The sequence below is a fragment of the Brachyhypopomus gauderio genome, chromosome 10 (genome assembly GCF_052324685.1).
Source record: "Brachyhypopomus gauderio isolate BG-103 chromosome 10, BGAUD_0.2, whole genome shotgun sequence".
NCBI lineage: Eukaryota > Metazoa > Chordata > Actinopteri > Gymnotiformes > Hypopomidae > Brachyhypopomus > Brachyhypopomus gauderio.
In genome coordinates this window covers 10647410-10662865 of record NC_135220.1, presented here as the reverse complement: position 1 = coordinate 10662865, position 15456 = coordinate 10647410, and the positions used below count along the sequence as shown (strand labels likewise).

The window sequence follows — 15456 nt, the reverse complement described above, 5'->3', positions numbered from 1 at the left end:
AATAGTCAGTAGTCTACAGCACTCCACTGTAATCCATATGAATCTCAGAGCTACATTATAATACAGGACTCGGTGTTAATGATGCATTAAAAACAGACAAAACACTGCAAACAATGAGAATGTTTAATATCTGTGGCCTCCTGTAACAAATGCTTTATACAAAATATTGATGGATTGAAGGAGATGAAAACATTCTGAAAATATTTGTTAAAATAGGGCGCATCTTTGCTGTGATATATTTTCTTTTATACTATTTGAGTTCGCCTGCTGCCTAGTAAAGATGATATCAAGTAAGTTGCTGCTGAGGTCCTGCTGGCCTCTCCTCACTTGTACCATTTTGTCTTCACTGATTGGTCAAACTGGAGGGCTTGGAGTGGGACAAACTAAAACACAGAGATACAGGCACAGAGAGATGGACCTGGACATCCATATTGTCATAATACAAGAAAATGTGGCGCTGTGCCACCATGGTCAGTGTTCCGACAGGCGTCCCGCGTGCAAGCTCAGTCTGTAAACCAGCTTATGTTTACAAATAGGAACTGCAGCCTCAATTGCATCAGATCATTACAATACCAAAAGGCATAAGGTCCGGACTCTGGTGAACTGTGCCGTGTTTCACACATACCACGTGGTTCAGGCACTCAAATAGTTATATACAACGATGGGGGTTGTATTCCAGGGGCTAAAGCAAGTAAGAGGTGCACATTACAGAGGCCTTATTGGGCCAAAATAAAACCTCTGTCTTTACACAGACAGGCAGCAGAAAGGAGAATAGATCCAGCTATGTGATGGGTCTTCTGTGCAAAGGCGTCTTGATGACCCATGAGGTCCACTGAGACAGGAGGCAGAAGACGTGGCTGGCTCAGAGTGCGTCTATCACTACCATACCGATTTACAGCATCTTCTCCACCAAACAGAAATAAAGAAGAGAGGAACACCAGTACACTTGGGCTAATGGGAAAAAACACAGCTTCTGGCTTCAGGTGATCAGCGGCAACTGAATCTTTCCTGCTTATCGCATACAAACAATAAAAAAGACAAAAAAAAAAAAAGCTATAAACTCATAAAATACAGCAGTAGGCAGAGCCAGGGTCATCAAGAAGGCAGGTCTGGAGCAGGAGGGGGTGGGTCCTGACAGCATATGATCTGGGAGCTAAGGCGGGGCCAAACAGAGGTGTCATGTCTACGCTGCTGCTGGGAGATGCTAGTGACGCGTGGAGGGGGGTCTGCTGCGTTTCCAGCCGTCCAGGAGATGGGAGTCACCGTGTTGTAAGGTCAGGGATACATACATGTGGTTACCACTCCTCTTCCCCTTACATCATCAGCTCCTCGCACTGCTTCTCCCCCTCCCTGGCCCTCAACCCCTTGTCATCCACTGAGTGGTAGAGGGAAGATCCTTTACTCTGAAAATTCACCATCATGGTCAGTACCGACTACCTAGTAGTCATCCAAGTCAAAGAACTCGTCATCATCTCCCTGATACTCCATTCCCTGGAAATCCACCCTGTATCGCAAAATCCCTAAAAGAGAACATAAAAGAAAGATCTGTGGACACCCTGGAGCCAGTCAGAGGTTTGTAGAACAAAAGTAACGTCAGTGAAACCGTAGCGGCGTCGGCCCTTACCACCAATACCGCCAAAGCCTTTGACGAATTGCGAGCCCTCCTGGCTCTTGTCCGTCACAATCTCCAGGGTGGCACCAAACTTCTTGTAGTTGTTGGCGAACCACTCGAGCAGGGGCATACTCTCTATGAGCTCATGCTCCTGTCCTGTCTGAGGTGGGACAAGACACAAACAAGCACTCAATACATCTGCCTGCCTGTGTAATGACATGTTAAACATAGAACTGTAAATAAACACACTTATTTACATAATAATTATAACATATTTATAAATATACATATATTAACAATCAAAAACAGGAAGGGGCAAGTAGTAGGTTTTCAGAAGCTTAGGAAATGTCCTTACTAAAAGTTCCTATTTGAGGTAAATTATTAAATAACATAATATCCCCACATATGGATGGATATTAAATAACATTATGTATCTATGACCCTTCAATTTTATTTTAAAAGCATCCACCAAGACTAAACTCTCTGTTTGTGGTCACTGCCAAAATACTTTCTATTCATTCTGTTGACAGCTGGCCCACATAAAGGAAGCAAGTAACCTCCCAATGAACAATGAACCAGAAGACAACAGACAACAGTACCGTGGAAGGAGGTATGATGTGATCTTATTGAACACGTCACCTACCTAGTGTGCAACACCCTCAACACACTGAAGGGACAGGAGACTCACCTCTTTGTCTGTGAAGTGGGACTTGTCCTTCTCCTGCTCGGGGGTCAGATACAGTGTCTTCTCGTCTAATCGAGAGGACAAAAAATAATTACATTAAAAAAAAAACCAAGACGGCCTCAACCAGCATCCTCACATTCAAGACAGGAAGCGCAAAAGTGGAGAGGGTGGGGTCACAGAGAGAGAGAGAGACAGAGAGAGAGATAGAGCGAGGGAGAGAGACAGACAGAGAGAGAAGCATGTTGATGGCCGTGCTGCTGCGCACACCATTTTCTGGCGTGGTGCACTCTGCGCCGTGGCAACGGAGGACGTAGCGCATGGTGTCCAGGTTCTCGTACACGATCAGGATCTCCACGGCGCCCATCTCCAGCGCCTTCAGAGTGTCCTCCACACCAAAACAGTACTTTCCCGTGTCCTGACTGATCTCGTCAAAGTAGCGCCCTCAAGAGAGAGAAGGAGACACACAAACTCCTTGAGAACAAAAAAACAAACACATGCCATTAACGGTGTCAAAACTCTGGCATGCATTCTCAGGGTTATTACCTATTAATTTCTTCTCCTGAATGAATTTGACGTTGGACAGCACTTCAGCTGACAGCTCGATGGCCTGATTAAATCCATTCTCTCCTCCATAAGAAATGTCAACCAATTTTAGTACCTTTGCTTGCAGTCTCTGCAACAGGCATGCACAGAGAGCAAACCGTCAAAACGCGTCAGTGGGTCGAATGGCTGATAGAACACAACGGGCGCAGGGAAACGTACCGGGTCGAACATGTCCGACTGGCTAAGCTCAGTTTTGAAGTCGGCTGATCCGGCGAGGACCAGGCCGGCAACGTTGACCTTGTCGTTGGACACGAACAGCTGCACGGCCGTCTCCGCCACCTTCCTCACGTAATTGTGCCTCTTCTCCATCCGCAAACGGGCGAAGCGCAGGGCGGACTGCCCCCCTCGTCCTGGGAGGGAGGCGTGGAGTGGGTGAGCGGAGCGGACGCCCCTCAAACGTGCGCAGGGGCAGGGCGGGGTTGAGCGGTCTTACCGTGTTTCTTGGGCAGGTCCACGGTGAACTTGTGCAGCACCTCCCTCGTGTTGCCCTGCAGGGTGCCGAAGAGAGCACCGCTGCCGTCGATCACGATGAACCCGAACTTGCTGTCGTCCGAAAGCAGTGCAGTGAGAGCCTGAAGATGGAGATCAAGTCACGCACGTTAAGACCTGCACATCTGTAATGCAGATCATGGCTTCAACTCATTCCTATGGCCGCGCTGAAGCCATTCAACTGCATTGCATTTAAAGTGTTTCAGGAGTTCCTAGACAACTGAGCAAGGATAAAATATAAGGAATGAGTCCAATCAACTAAAACATTCTCACTACCTTATCGATATATTGATTTGTGGTTGAAATGTAAACAAACTTTGTTCCAATGGGAATTAATGCAGTAAATCTCTCACCTCTGTGTGGAACTTGTTGTCACATAAATACAGGGATGTGTTGATTGGCTTAAAGGGCTCAAAGTCAATGTTTACTTTCTTCTCTTTGCCCTCCTCTGTCACAATAGTTCCACAGTAGACCACCAGACCATTAGGAGGCACTGCAAGAAAACACCAGCAAATAACATAAGAAATTACACTTCTGGACACAACTACGAAGTAGTAACAACTAAAACACTGTACAAGCAAAAACACACATTTTACATTTTGGACATTTAGCAGAAGCACTTATTCAGAGCGACTTACAAGTGCTTTGCCATCTGTTGACAGAATGCATCCTAGATAGCACGGTAGATAGGTCAGAATTCAGGTTACCCTTGAACCAGACTACTACTACTAAACTACAGGACAATGTCATTGCCTAGTACTGCAAGGAAACATGAATAAACATGCAGTGTTTATTTACAAAAATGTTTAAAATGTTATCATTTTGTAAGTTTTTTTTTTTATACAAGCACATACACAACTAGGATTCAAAGACAACTTTTGTGCAGTAGCACAGTTCTTTGATATCTATTCATACTACTCATATTATTCATATTAAAAGACTTGACAAATATATTAAACCAAAACAAACATCAAACAAAAACAAAAGGACACAAATCATGATCTTAAGCATCTACACATGCACTTGAAGAGGATAACATTTAACAATGGCAAGAAGGGGCAAATAACTACAGATCATCTGTACCACTTGATGGCAGACGCCACTACCAGAATCACTGAAACGGTGCTGAATGAACACACACCCTTGTTGTAGAGTTTAAGTCTCTGCTGCACTGAGGTGATGGCTCCCAGCACTGATAATCTGTTCACTCTGCTCTTGATGTTCGACGCTGTGCCAAACTCATCAGCCAGCATCTTAGCCACTCGTGAGATCTGGTCCTTGGGGGGGATGATGAGTGATATCATACTGGTACCATTTCTGGAAGTCACACAAAGAGCAGGGTTATCCATCCATTCAAACTATGTACTGGTAACCATCACAACACAAAAGCAAACTGATAATTACATCTTTAACCAAAACAGGTAGAAAATAAAAAAATTTAAAAGCATCTAAAGGCCACATGAACTTCACAGTTCTCGTAACTGCACAATAAATGCATACTTGAGGTCCCAGCACCACGCAATGACCACATGAGTCGACAAGAGGCCATCAAGATATTTACAATGTAAATTACACACCATTGAAAGGTCTTGTGTTGTAAAACACCACAGATCGTCCGCTAATGGTAATAAATGGGTTATTCAGCGCGTTACTACACTGCTTTTCTCCTCTAGCAGACTTACAGACTGTTGTTTCATGATCGTTCGCGTCTCCAGAATAAGTTTCACCAACTTTCGGCATAATTTATAACCGGAATTCTGGAAAATCTCCGCTCGTTGCCAACATGTGTCAACGTAAAAATAAACGGAGCTCGTCTCAACAGCTGCTAGAGACCCAGGGCCCAGCGTGGCCCGACCCGGACGGGCTTACAGGACCAACAGGGTTATATGCGCAGTCAATGAAAGCGGAGTTACAAATATTAGGACCGAGAGGAGCTCGAAGGGCACCCACCCCCTGGCTGCTTCAAGGCTTTTGATCAACTTCTTGATCTTCCAGATCTCCACGTTCCTGTCCGCCGCGCTGGGGTCGTCCGCCATCTTGTGTGGGACCTGCTGGACGGCAGCGGTGACTTAGCGGCAGCTACCAGCCTGCTGGGGCCAAACAGGCGCCGTTAGCGGCTTTAACTCCTCGTACGTTTGGGTGCCAGCGAGGTTTTATCAGGAAAGTGTTAAACTACCCAACACACAGGGCTAAAGTGTCCTCGCTGTCTAACCTCGTCTTACATCCAGGGAGCCCCGCGACATATGCTATACTAGCTACATATGCTATACTAGCTACATATGCTATATGCTATGTTAGCCACATATGCTATACTAGCTACATGTTATGCTATGTTAGACATGTATGCTATATGCTATGTATGCTATATGCTATGTATGCTATATGCTATGTATGCTATATGCTATGTATGCTATATGCTATGTATGCTATATGCTATGTTAGCTTCACATGCTATGTTAGCTTCACATGCTATGTTAGCTTCACATGCTATGTTAGCTTCACATGCTATGTTAGCTTCACATGCTATGTTAGCTTCACATGCTATGTTAGCTTCACATGCTATGTTAGCTTCACATGCTATGTACTAGGTTAGCTACATATGCTATGTGCTAGGTTAGCTACATATGCTATGTGCTAGGTTAGCTACATATGCTATGCTATGCTAAGTGTTAGCTAGCTGAATTAAACTGCGATGTTATCCGTTAGCATAGCTCGCTAAACCTTATCGCGCTTGTTGTACGCGTGAGAAACGAGAACATCCTCCGTGTGTAAGTCGAGCAGAAGCGGCACTTACAGGCTGCTCTGGTTCCCTCGCCGCGGTCAGACGTTATAGCTGCTGCCGCTGATCCCGAGTCCGTCGCGTGACCTGCTGCTAGGAGCCGGTTTGTTCTTGCTGCGCGTGGCTCGGTGGAGGCTCACGTGGCGGTTGGGGAGGGGGGGGGGGTCTCAGACGATTCCTCTAATATTACTTCCTAGAAACACAATGGATACGGTCTACGGTCCGCTCTGTAATTGGGCAAAGGTTTTGCCAATCAATATATATGACAACATCCCGCCCTCTCGACTACTTCAAACAGTTCGTCAGCAAACGAGTTCAGTCGTTTCACGTTGCGCAGCATAAAATTGTGCGAGGGACCAAAAGGGAAATGTCAGCCTATTGTTGCTAGTGAAGAAACAAGGATTGGAACATAAACAAATTTGAAACGTAAAAAATGGCCAATTGCACAATGGGCCGAAAATATTTCATATAGCATGTAAGCGTAAAATAACTAAATATAAACAAATAAATAAAATAAAAGCGTGAAATAATTGCTCTTCTAGATTTGCAGCCTATACAAATAATTAAACTAAGGAACTGAATCTATTTATTGACAACATTAGTACCATTTTATGACGTACATAGGCGACAATTAGGCTATAGATATAAAAATGACATTCAAACAAAAATGACATTCAAACCAAATACCGTATGGGTTTGTTTAATCACCCCACAGTCCTATGATAACATACAAGCATTTACATATAAGGGGTGTATTAATGTTTTTATTTGTAGAAAACATCCTCAAGCAAGCAGACGTTATGGTATTATGCTATATGTTATATATATAATAATCAATGTTACATACATACTGTATAAAATATTAATATAATATTTATTGTATGAAAATAGCCAATATATTAATTCTATAATGTCTTTAATTTGAGTAATCAGATCTGAACTGAAGGCCAGACAACTACTCGATGTTCAGTAACACTAAAAACCCTCAAGTGAAGTTAGACGTGATAGCCAGCAGATGGCGCCATAAGAACATACGAATGCTTTATTTCTAATGATCAATATTAACACCGCTTGTATATAAAATAATAGTTCCTAATTAAAACAAATAAGTAAACAGTGACTATACTGTGAAGGTCATCCTAGCACTTACAGGTATTCGTTGAAAACTTACATGGGCACAAAAAAATCTTAAGTATGTCTGCAACAGGTACATATACACTGTCTACAAGAATTAAATGACTCGAGAGCGTAGATATTTTCATATGAATTTTATTCTGGCATTGAAAGTGCAGTATTGCCATGATCACCACTTATGTAAATGGTTTTGCTGTATTTGAATAACATGACCTGTATAATAATGCATTAAACTCTCATTATTTTTAGGCTTATCTAACTTGTATGTCACATTTTTGTTTGTTTGTTTGTTTTTGCATCAGACTACCAAATAATTCATCACAAAATACTTCAATTCCTACAGCAAAGTCCACACACGTCATGTGACAGATTTGGTACTGTCAAAAAGAAAAACAATACAGCTGTCCACTGCAGGTATAATGAAGGTCAGATACAGTTTCAGATTGGGCTTATAATAACGTTCCAGAAACAGTAGCTACCACATACAGAATATAGCCTGGAGGGCATGCAGTAACCTAGTGTTTGGTCTTAAAAATGTAGAGGGCATAAGGTTGTTCAGGGCTTCTTGGCCAGTTTACTGAGTCTATCACCAAGCTGCTGGATAAGGTCGGCAAGTTCTCCTGTGGCCTGAGATTTCTCTTCCAGAAGCTCGTAACGCAGACTGGAGATGTCTTGCTTTATCTCCTTCAGCTCGCCTGAATAACCACACACACACACACACACAGACACACACACACAAATGATGGACATGCACACTGGTCACTGGAAGCACTGTGATAAGTGACTGGTTGCCCTGGTTGAGCAGTGTGTCCTGCGTTGTGCTCACCCTCGTTGATCTGGTCGTTCTCGCTGTCGGTCTGGGCCTTCAGGACATAACGCTTGATCAGGCGCTTCATTAGCTTCTATATTAGAGTTGGGGAGGTAGGAACACCATGGCAACTCCTTCAGTGCTTAGCAAACTAACCCTTGTGTTGATTAAACCAATCCTAGATCTAAGCTAGTTTGAGACTAAACCATAATTCTTGTATTGGATCACCACTAGAAATATTATCTAGTACTAACGTTAAGTTTAGCCAGAGGCCTGAAAAATGTTGCAGTGAACCAGCCTCAGTACCTGGTATCTGGTTGGGTGTTTGATGGGGTTTCGAACCGTGTACTGGTCCTGGCCATGGTACGGTCCATACCTGTGGATCTGACACGACAAACAAACACGTTTGATTGGCTCACAAACAAGACACAGCACAAAGAACCGGTGAAGCCAGGACTGAACCGCCATGCACTACGACCTTAGTTCGAGAAGTGGGCATGTCCACGTCTCGCTGGCTGCCTTGATTACGACCCTTGGCCTTGCACAGCCTGACGAAGATGGCCCTGGCACGCATGGCAGAGTAGTAGAAGGATTTGGGGCTGGGCACCATGTTGAAGGGTGGGGGGAGGGTCCTGCCCTCATCAAAGTAGGACAGCCACAGCTTCGCCCGCGCGAACTTCCACTCCACGTCCGCGTCCTCCTGTCAGCAGAAACCAGGACGGGCCGGCGACAAAATGAACTGGCGAAGCATGTTTCTTAGCAGCTCAGTTATCAATGATCTCAGCAGGCGTGAGACGTGGTGTAATCAGAGGTCATCTGGAGGTTACCTCAATCTCCTGGTACGAGTGGTTAATCATGGCAATCAGCATGTTTAACAGCACAATCACCATGGTGACATTGTAGACCCCATAAAGAACGTAGCCGATGTTCTCAATGAACTTGTGGTCATATTTCAGGACTACAGAGATCACTTCACTCAAACCAAAGATAGACCAGAACAATGTCTTGAAGCTTTCCTCTACCCTGTTAAATATAGTCACACACACACACACACACACACACACACACACACACACACACACACACACACACACACACACACACACACTGTGTATGAATGTAATGCCAAAGTTAAGTTGGCATCAGAAGGTGTAAAGCTGGTCCCTCTGAAGACCTGACCAGACTCACGTGGTAAACGCAGGGTTGTACTTGGCTCCCAGGTAATAAGAGTACAAGTTGAACATGCCAATCATGAACGCAAGAAAAACCATGATGAAGATGACCATGAACTTGAAGATGTCCTTCACAGTGCGGCCCAGTGAGATCTGCAATGGGCCGAAACTCTCGTTGGCTGGCAGGATGTAGGCAATGCGTGAGAAACTCAGAACCACCGCAATGGAGTAGAGACCCTCTGAGATGATCTGGGGGTCAGAGGGAAGCCATCGGTTTCTTGCTGAAAGACACACACACACACACACACACACACACACACACACACACAATACCAGATTTGGCCACCAGGGGATGCACTCTGCCCATACAACTTACTGTGAGTCAGAGTTCTGCCATTGCACAGGGATGTCTCACGTGCCCTCACTCACCATAGGTGAAGTAGGCCACGTCTGCAGGCAGCGAGACGTTGGTCAGGTCTGAGCTGGTCACATGCAGGTCCACGTACTGCTGCGCACGCGAGGCCTGCAGAAACGCCAGAAAACGTGCCGTGAACGACGCCACGAAGACAGACAGCATTCCGAAGTCCAGAACGTTCCATAGATGCATAATGTACTCGCGTGGGCCGTCTTCCCAGATCTCCTTACATTCCGACCAGATCATTCCTGAACAGAGGACCAGAGCACAGCTGGAAATTATGAGATTCCAGGTACGTTAAAAGTTGTGGCTATAATGACTCATTCTATAGAATATTATAATTGTCTTCAGGAGTTAGGTATTTGACATATGATTTAGAATCGCATATTTTAGTGTGTTTTTGGACACATTAGTTCAATTACATTTTTTCAACATTACATAACATCCGCATCAACATTTTTCCCCACAGAACGCAGCAGCACTAACCGAGCACCCATTTCATAATGAGCATCTCTGTCCAGGAGAACTGGGTGGTCTTCACTCGGAAGACCTGGCGTGGGTGGTCTGTGATGGTCTCGTTGGGCAGGTTTTTCACCCCTTGGAAGCGGTCTGAGGCGTTGAGAACCAGCAGGCCCAGGAACATGGTGAAGGAGACGGCGTGAGCGACGAACTTCATGAAAGGGCTGCGGAGCACTTGTCCCAGCTAGCGAGGATCATAATCATCTCTTCAGAACTCAAACGCAGCAGCACCAACGCTGCCCCCTATGGAGGAGGAGGATGATGTCTCCTCCACAGTGAAAAGGGAACACAAATAACTGCTGGGAGTGTGTGTGTGTGTGTGTGTGTGTGTGTGTGTGTGTGTGTGTGTGTGTGTGTGTGTCTGTTGGGAGTGTGTGTGTGCTTGTGTGTGTGTGTCTGCTGGGAGTGTGTGTGTGTGTGTGTGTGTGAGCACGCGTGTGTGTGTGTATGTATGTGTGTGTCTGCTAGGAGTCTGTGTGTGTAGGACTGTACCTTGCTGTAGGGCATGATCCAGTATGCGATGGCCAAGAAAGGGAGACCCGCCATCACGCCCAGGACTGTTAGACATTTCACTCCGATGGGCTGTTGCCGTAATCCAGACAGGTTCTCATACCACAGGGTGAGAAGTTGCTGTTGGCAGTTCGGATGAGCCACAAACTGCAGTGGGGAGGAATAAAGTTACACTACTACACAAGACTGTTATACATACAGACCATCACAGCTCTGAGTGATCTGGGGTGTGTGGAGGACCAGGAGGGAGTGGAGTGATCACAACTGTAGGATCTCCACCTTTTTGACCTCGTATTTGATGGCGAGTTTGACCCGGCTGAGGCAGGGCCGGTTGTGCTCACTGGGTGGGTTCTGGTCCACGTCACCATTCAGGATGGCCTCCACCTCCTCGGTGTTCCGACATAGGTCCAGCACGCCCACCACAAAGTCTTTACACTGCATAGAGAGCTTTCTATAGTCGTTCTGCAATAAAGCCAGAGGCGGGTTATTCTTACAACACTCACCAATCTCTTACCATTCTCATTGTTTGATCTTTGTGCATGTCCTAACTGTCTGATCTTTGTGCATGTCCAATGATTAAAAAAATACTGAACAATGTATAAAAAAGAGGAAAAGTTCATCAAAGAGCCTCTTGGTAGAAGGCTCTAATTATATCAAAGTCTGATTATATCAAAGTCTGATTCTACCAACATGTGATTTTACCTCAGCGGCTGTAACTGACATAAAAACTGCAGGGAAATGTCTCTGCCCCCCTCCCTCCAAAAATCAATTTCACTATAAGATCAGACTAAAGTAAAAAATATAAATGTGACAGAAATGTGTTCAAGGCGTAATCCTGCAGTGGAGAGATTAGAGAATAACGGCAGGGTGATGACTTGGCCTTCTCGATAGAGCTGCTTCAATTAACAGCTCAATAAATCAACAACGGAAGCTGATAAAGCAGCCATGAGAATCACTGATTAGACGGTTCCCTGAGCACCACTCGGTAAAGAGAAGCTCTGCTCTAGCGGAGCTTGACCAACCAACACTCCGCATAACAGAGAGCTTGCCGAGCGGCTCTGGACACAAACTGCGCACGGAAACCAAAAGTAAATAATACAAAAAATGATCACAGAACCTTAACCTAAAATGGTTTAAACGGAATCGTTTGTGATCTAGGAATGAAATGAAAATAAGAACAAATACCTCTTTTAATGTTGTATGTACTTTGCATGTGCAATTACCACAGCACACACTACATGTGTGCTTGCTCATAATGGTTGGAAGATGAGGTTAAACTGGATTGCAGATACGTGTGATTTGCAGTCCTGCTCATAGCCTCTACTTTTGATTGAAGCTATTCTAAATTAATCCAAAAGATGCTTGTGTGTGAAAACAGATTAAAAATGCAGGCTGTTCTTTGAAACACCATCAGCGCTCTCCAGGAGGGCCTCATTATCCCTGAATTATTAAATAAAGTGATTAAAATATGCCACTGCCTAAAAGATGAGGACTTAACACATCGCCGGGTATTCTGGGCACTGAGAGTAACGGATGACGTGGGCCTGAAACCAAACCCCCACCTTGAACTCCGTCTCGATGTTGGCGAGCAGGGCCAGCTCATTGCTGAGCTCCAAGGCGGTGAGCACGGGGTCCTCGCTGCTGAGCGACAGGTAGGCGGCGCTGGCGAGCCCCTTGTAGGCATTCATGCGTGAGCGGGAGTGGCTGAAGGAGTCTTGGCCCTGCTTCTCCACGCACTCGCCGCACTTGCAGAAGTGGTCGTGCGGCTTCTCGATGCGCGCGCCCTTGACCAGGAGCGTGTGCACGATCTCGTACTCCTGGCAGTGGGCGGCCAGGATCACGGGCGTCACGTCCTGCGAGAAGCGTGTGCCGTCCTCGTCGTACGCGTAGAAGTCGTCGTCCCGCTGATCCTGCTCCAGGGTGCTCCGGGCGAAGCGGAGGCCGCCCTCGAAGGCGGGGTGCGCCAAGATGGCCTCCACGATGCGCACGTAGCCCTTGCTGATGGCCAGGAGGAGGGCGTCGCCCACCCGCGCAAGCCCCTCCCTCTTCAGCAGCAGCTCGGTCACCTCCAGGTGCTCGTTGCCCACAGCCAGCTGCAAAGCATTCTGGCCCATGTAGTCCATGCAGTTGACGTTGAGCGTCTTGGACTCCTCCAGCATCTTGCGCACCACGGGAATGTTGCCGTACTCGGCCGCGTCCAGGAAACGCTCTTCCTCCGCAGTGAGGTTGGTCCCCCGCTCGCTGAACATGTAGGCGGGGCCACGCCGGCCCTTCTCCCGCAGAGTGGTGTGTCGCCGCTGCATGTTTTCAAAGCTGCGTGTACACACACACACACACACGGATGTTGGCAGAAGCAGTGAAATGCAGTCTAGTCTAAGAGGGAGCTTAACTGGACTTGCCTGGTTTAAACTGCACTCACATCACAACATCACAACACTACCAGCTGTGAGGGACAGGGGGCGCTAAGTGTGCAGTTCCTGCGCTGTTCTCCAGGAAGAATTAAGGTCAGTGAGGTGAGCACAGATAGACAGAACACTACCATCTCCAACAGAAGTCTGAAAGCAACAGAGCTCTGCTCTCTTGTGTTTTAGACAAGTGTCAGCTGCCCTGTGACCTGTGACCTCTGATTCACCAAGACAACAAACAGCCCTTAGTAGAGTAATCTTCTCTCCAATTTAAAACGGGCAACAAAGAGACAGATTCAAATTAAAGACAGTGCATCAAATTATGAAACTTTAGAGATTAGGGGAAGAAAAGGAAAGATCCCAAGGAAAGATCACATCTTTTAAATTGTTGGGATGAAGTTTCATTGGCAACTTTCAAAATCTCAGTTAAACATTTACAGTTTTATTCAACACTATTCTACACCCTTTTAACATTTATAAATACATTGGACATGAGAAAGACACTATCTACACAAACGAATATAATAAATAAATAAGCTAGGTAATGAAGGAGAAGAGGAGGGGCCTGGGGACAGAACTGCCTGGTCCGAACCTCTCAGGATGGGCTGGGTCTGAACACTTCTTTGGAAAATGTGTAAACGGTTCAGGCTGATTATAACATTTAAACTGCTGCTTTTCGTAAATGTATCATTCTAAATACATTACCTGATTAAAGTCTAGATGTGAAAACACAAAACATCTGTTTTTTTATAGCCCATAAAACACAATCTGCTCACAGTATCACAGAACAACGAGACTTTCGCCTGGTCTTACTCACGTGTGATGTGTCTCTTGAAAGTGCCATTGCTGGTGTATCTGAGAGGCCAGGTTATCAGTGCTGCCCAATACGCTCTGTGTGTTGGTCTCAAAGCTGCCACACTCCTCCACCTGCTTCGTTAACGTCACCGCCTGCAGGGCCAGAAGCTCCGGCTTGCACAGCACGGTTTGCCGCTCGGACCGGCGCGACGTGTCTTTCCTGGTCCGGAACAGGGCACCTGGAAGTGTCATGCACCTAGTCAGCGTGGGCGGGTCTGCTCGTGGTGCCGCCTCACCGCCCGTGATGGTGGACAGATCGGCGCCGTCCCGAGCCCCCGCCCCCCCGTGGGCAGGTGTGACACCTTCGCCCTCCGCCGGTGCGTCCTCGGTTGACAGGGCGAAGGGAATACTGCACAGGGCCGCGTGGGACATGACAAAGCGCTCGTTGGCAAGCATCTCACCATCCATCCTGCTACCTCAACATCAGGGGAACATGGTGACCTGGTCCTGCAACAGGTCGGGCCCATCTGCACCCATGTGACAGACTCCCTCTAGTTCTCACTCAAACACTTATAGCTACATCCCCCAGCCCCGCCCACTCTCTTACTCACCCCGCCTCCCCACCCCACTCACCCCGCCCACTCTTACTCATCCCCTCCATTAATCCTGTCATGCAGCACACTGCTTGTTTCAGTCTTCAAAGCACCATGTGGCTGGATGGGAAAAAAACTAAACAAAACTAAACAGACCTATCGACTCTTCAAAGAAGCTGCACACCATCGATCATATGTATTTACCTTATGATAAGTTGCCATATATTTGTCTGCATGTCTGTTTTGCAGAATATCGTGTGGTCATGCGGATGTTATTTCCAGACGTGCCGAGCCACAGGTAGTCATGGTCCGGAGAGAAGCATGACCTTCTAGTTTATTTTCCGCCATATTGAACTGTTTGAACAGTCTGCATGAACACAAACGCCACGTTTGTCGCTGTAAACTCAGAAAGGTTATGTGAGCTAAACAGTGCTGATTGGATTAGTCTGTCAGCTCCCATCAGGGCCCTGACAGCGTGATCTACCTCAGACGCAGCAGCTCACCTGGACTAACGCTTTGATGCTCTTCAAAGGCACATTCATGGCCACGCCCACCTCCTCTGCTCCAGATTCAAACCACGCCCCCTAACCTAATTAAGCAATGTCAAGAGAGAAAAAGTCCAGAAAGCCTTAAAGCATTATAAACCAATATGAAGCATTATGAAGGAGAAAAGAAGTATTGCCTGCATTGTTGCTTTGTTTTACTATCCATTGTAATATTCTTGTAAATACCCAAATGGGCATCACTTGATGCTAACACCTATTTGTATGCCATCTGTATGTCTCTGTCTTACCAAAATTTCAGCTCAGTTTCAGACACACACATAACAAATCAGAAACAAAGTATTTTAAGACCACAAAGCTCCTTCACTCATTTGACCTACTACCATAATTCAATGAGACCCATCAGAGGGCACTCAGGCTGATGAAGCTTAATG

General features: G+C 46.1%; 2 protein-coding genes across 5 annotated transcripts; both read right to left on the bottom strand.

Annotated features, from left to right (window-relative positions):
- Nucleotides 1-109: 109 nt before the first annotated feature.
- Nucleotides 110-6331, bottom strand: etf1b (eukaryotic translation termination factor 1b). 3 transcript variants are annotated; one of them, XM_077019325.1, is made up of 11 exons: nucleotides 6184-6331; nucleotides 5340-5476; nucleotides 4531-4706; nucleotides 3743-3882; nucleotides 3334-3472; nucleotides 3060-3250; nucleotides 2841-2970; nucleotides 2565-2738; nucleotides 2301-2365; nucleotides 1625-1772; nucleotides 110-1520 (listed from the first exon to the last, which is right to left on the bottom strand). In XM_077019325.1, the coding sequence occupies exons 2-11, from the start codon at nucleotides 5423-5425 to the stop codon at nucleotides 1438-1440; spliced, it is 1332 nt and encodes a 443-aa protein (XP_076875440.1). In that variant the 5' UTR covers nucleotides 5426-5476; nucleotides 6184-6331; the 3' UTR covers nucleotides 110-1437. The 3 variants fall into 3 exon arrangements, with proteins under 3 accessions (XP_076875440.1, XP_076875441.1, XP_076875442.1); XM_077019326.1 differs by having other exon boundaries at nucleotides 5340-5437; XM_077019327.1 differs by having other exon boundaries at nucleotides 5340-5479; nucleotides 6184-6328.
- Nucleotides 6332-7392: 1061 nt separating this feature from the next.
- Nucleotides 7393-15067, bottom strand: trpc7a (transient receptor potential cation channel, subfamily C, member 7a). 2 transcript variants are annotated; one of them, XM_077019319.1, is made up of 13 exons: nucleotides 15023-15067; nucleotides 13949-14165; nucleotides 12289-13039; nucleotides 11006-11188; nucleotides 10709-10873; nucleotides 10184-10400; nucleotides 9712-9945; nucleotides 9299-9563; nucleotides 8938-9133; nucleotides 8589-8810; nucleotides 8417-8494; nucleotides 8129-8204; nucleotides 7393-7997 (listed from the first exon to the last, which is right to left on the bottom strand). In XM_077019319.1, the coding sequence occupies exons 3-13, from the start codon at nucleotides 13027-13029 to the stop codon at nucleotides 7858-7860; spliced, it is 2517 nt and encodes an 838-aa protein (XP_076875434.1). In that variant the 5' UTR covers nucleotides 13030-13039; nucleotides 13949-14165; nucleotides 15023-15067; the 3' UTR covers nucleotides 7393-7857. The 2 variants fall into 2 exon arrangements, with proteins under 2 accessions (XP_076875434.1, XP_076875432.1); XM_077019317.1 differs by lacking the exon at nucleotides 15023-15067 and having other exon boundaries at nucleotides 13949-14435.
- Nucleotides 15068-15456: the final 389 nt, after the last annotated feature.

Coding starts and splice junctions, on each gene's coding strand:
- etf1b (XM_077019325.1), bottom strand. CDS start 5,425: ATGGCGGACGACCCCAGCGCGGCGGACAGGAACGTGGAGATCTGGAAG. Junction 2,971..3,059: donor AGTCGGACATGTTCGACCCG/GTACGTTTCCCT, acceptor TGCCTGTTGCAG/AGACTGCAAGCAAAGGTACT. Junction 2,739..2,840: donor TCAGGAGAAGAAATTAATAG/GTAATAACCCTG, acceptor CTCTCTCTTGAG/GGCGCTACTTTGACGAGATC.
- trpc7a (XM_077019317.1), bottom strand. CDS start 14,394: ATGGATGGTGAGATGCTTGCCAACGAGCGCTTTGTCATGTCCCACGCG. Junction 10,401..10,708: donor GGATCATGCCCTACAGCAAG/GTACAGTCCTAC, acceptor GATCCTCGCTAG/CTGGGACAAGTGCTCCGCAG. Junction 8,495..8,588: donor TGCCCACTTCTCGAACTAAG/GTCGTAGTGCAT, acceptor TTGTCGTGTCAG/ATCCACAGGTATGGACCGTA.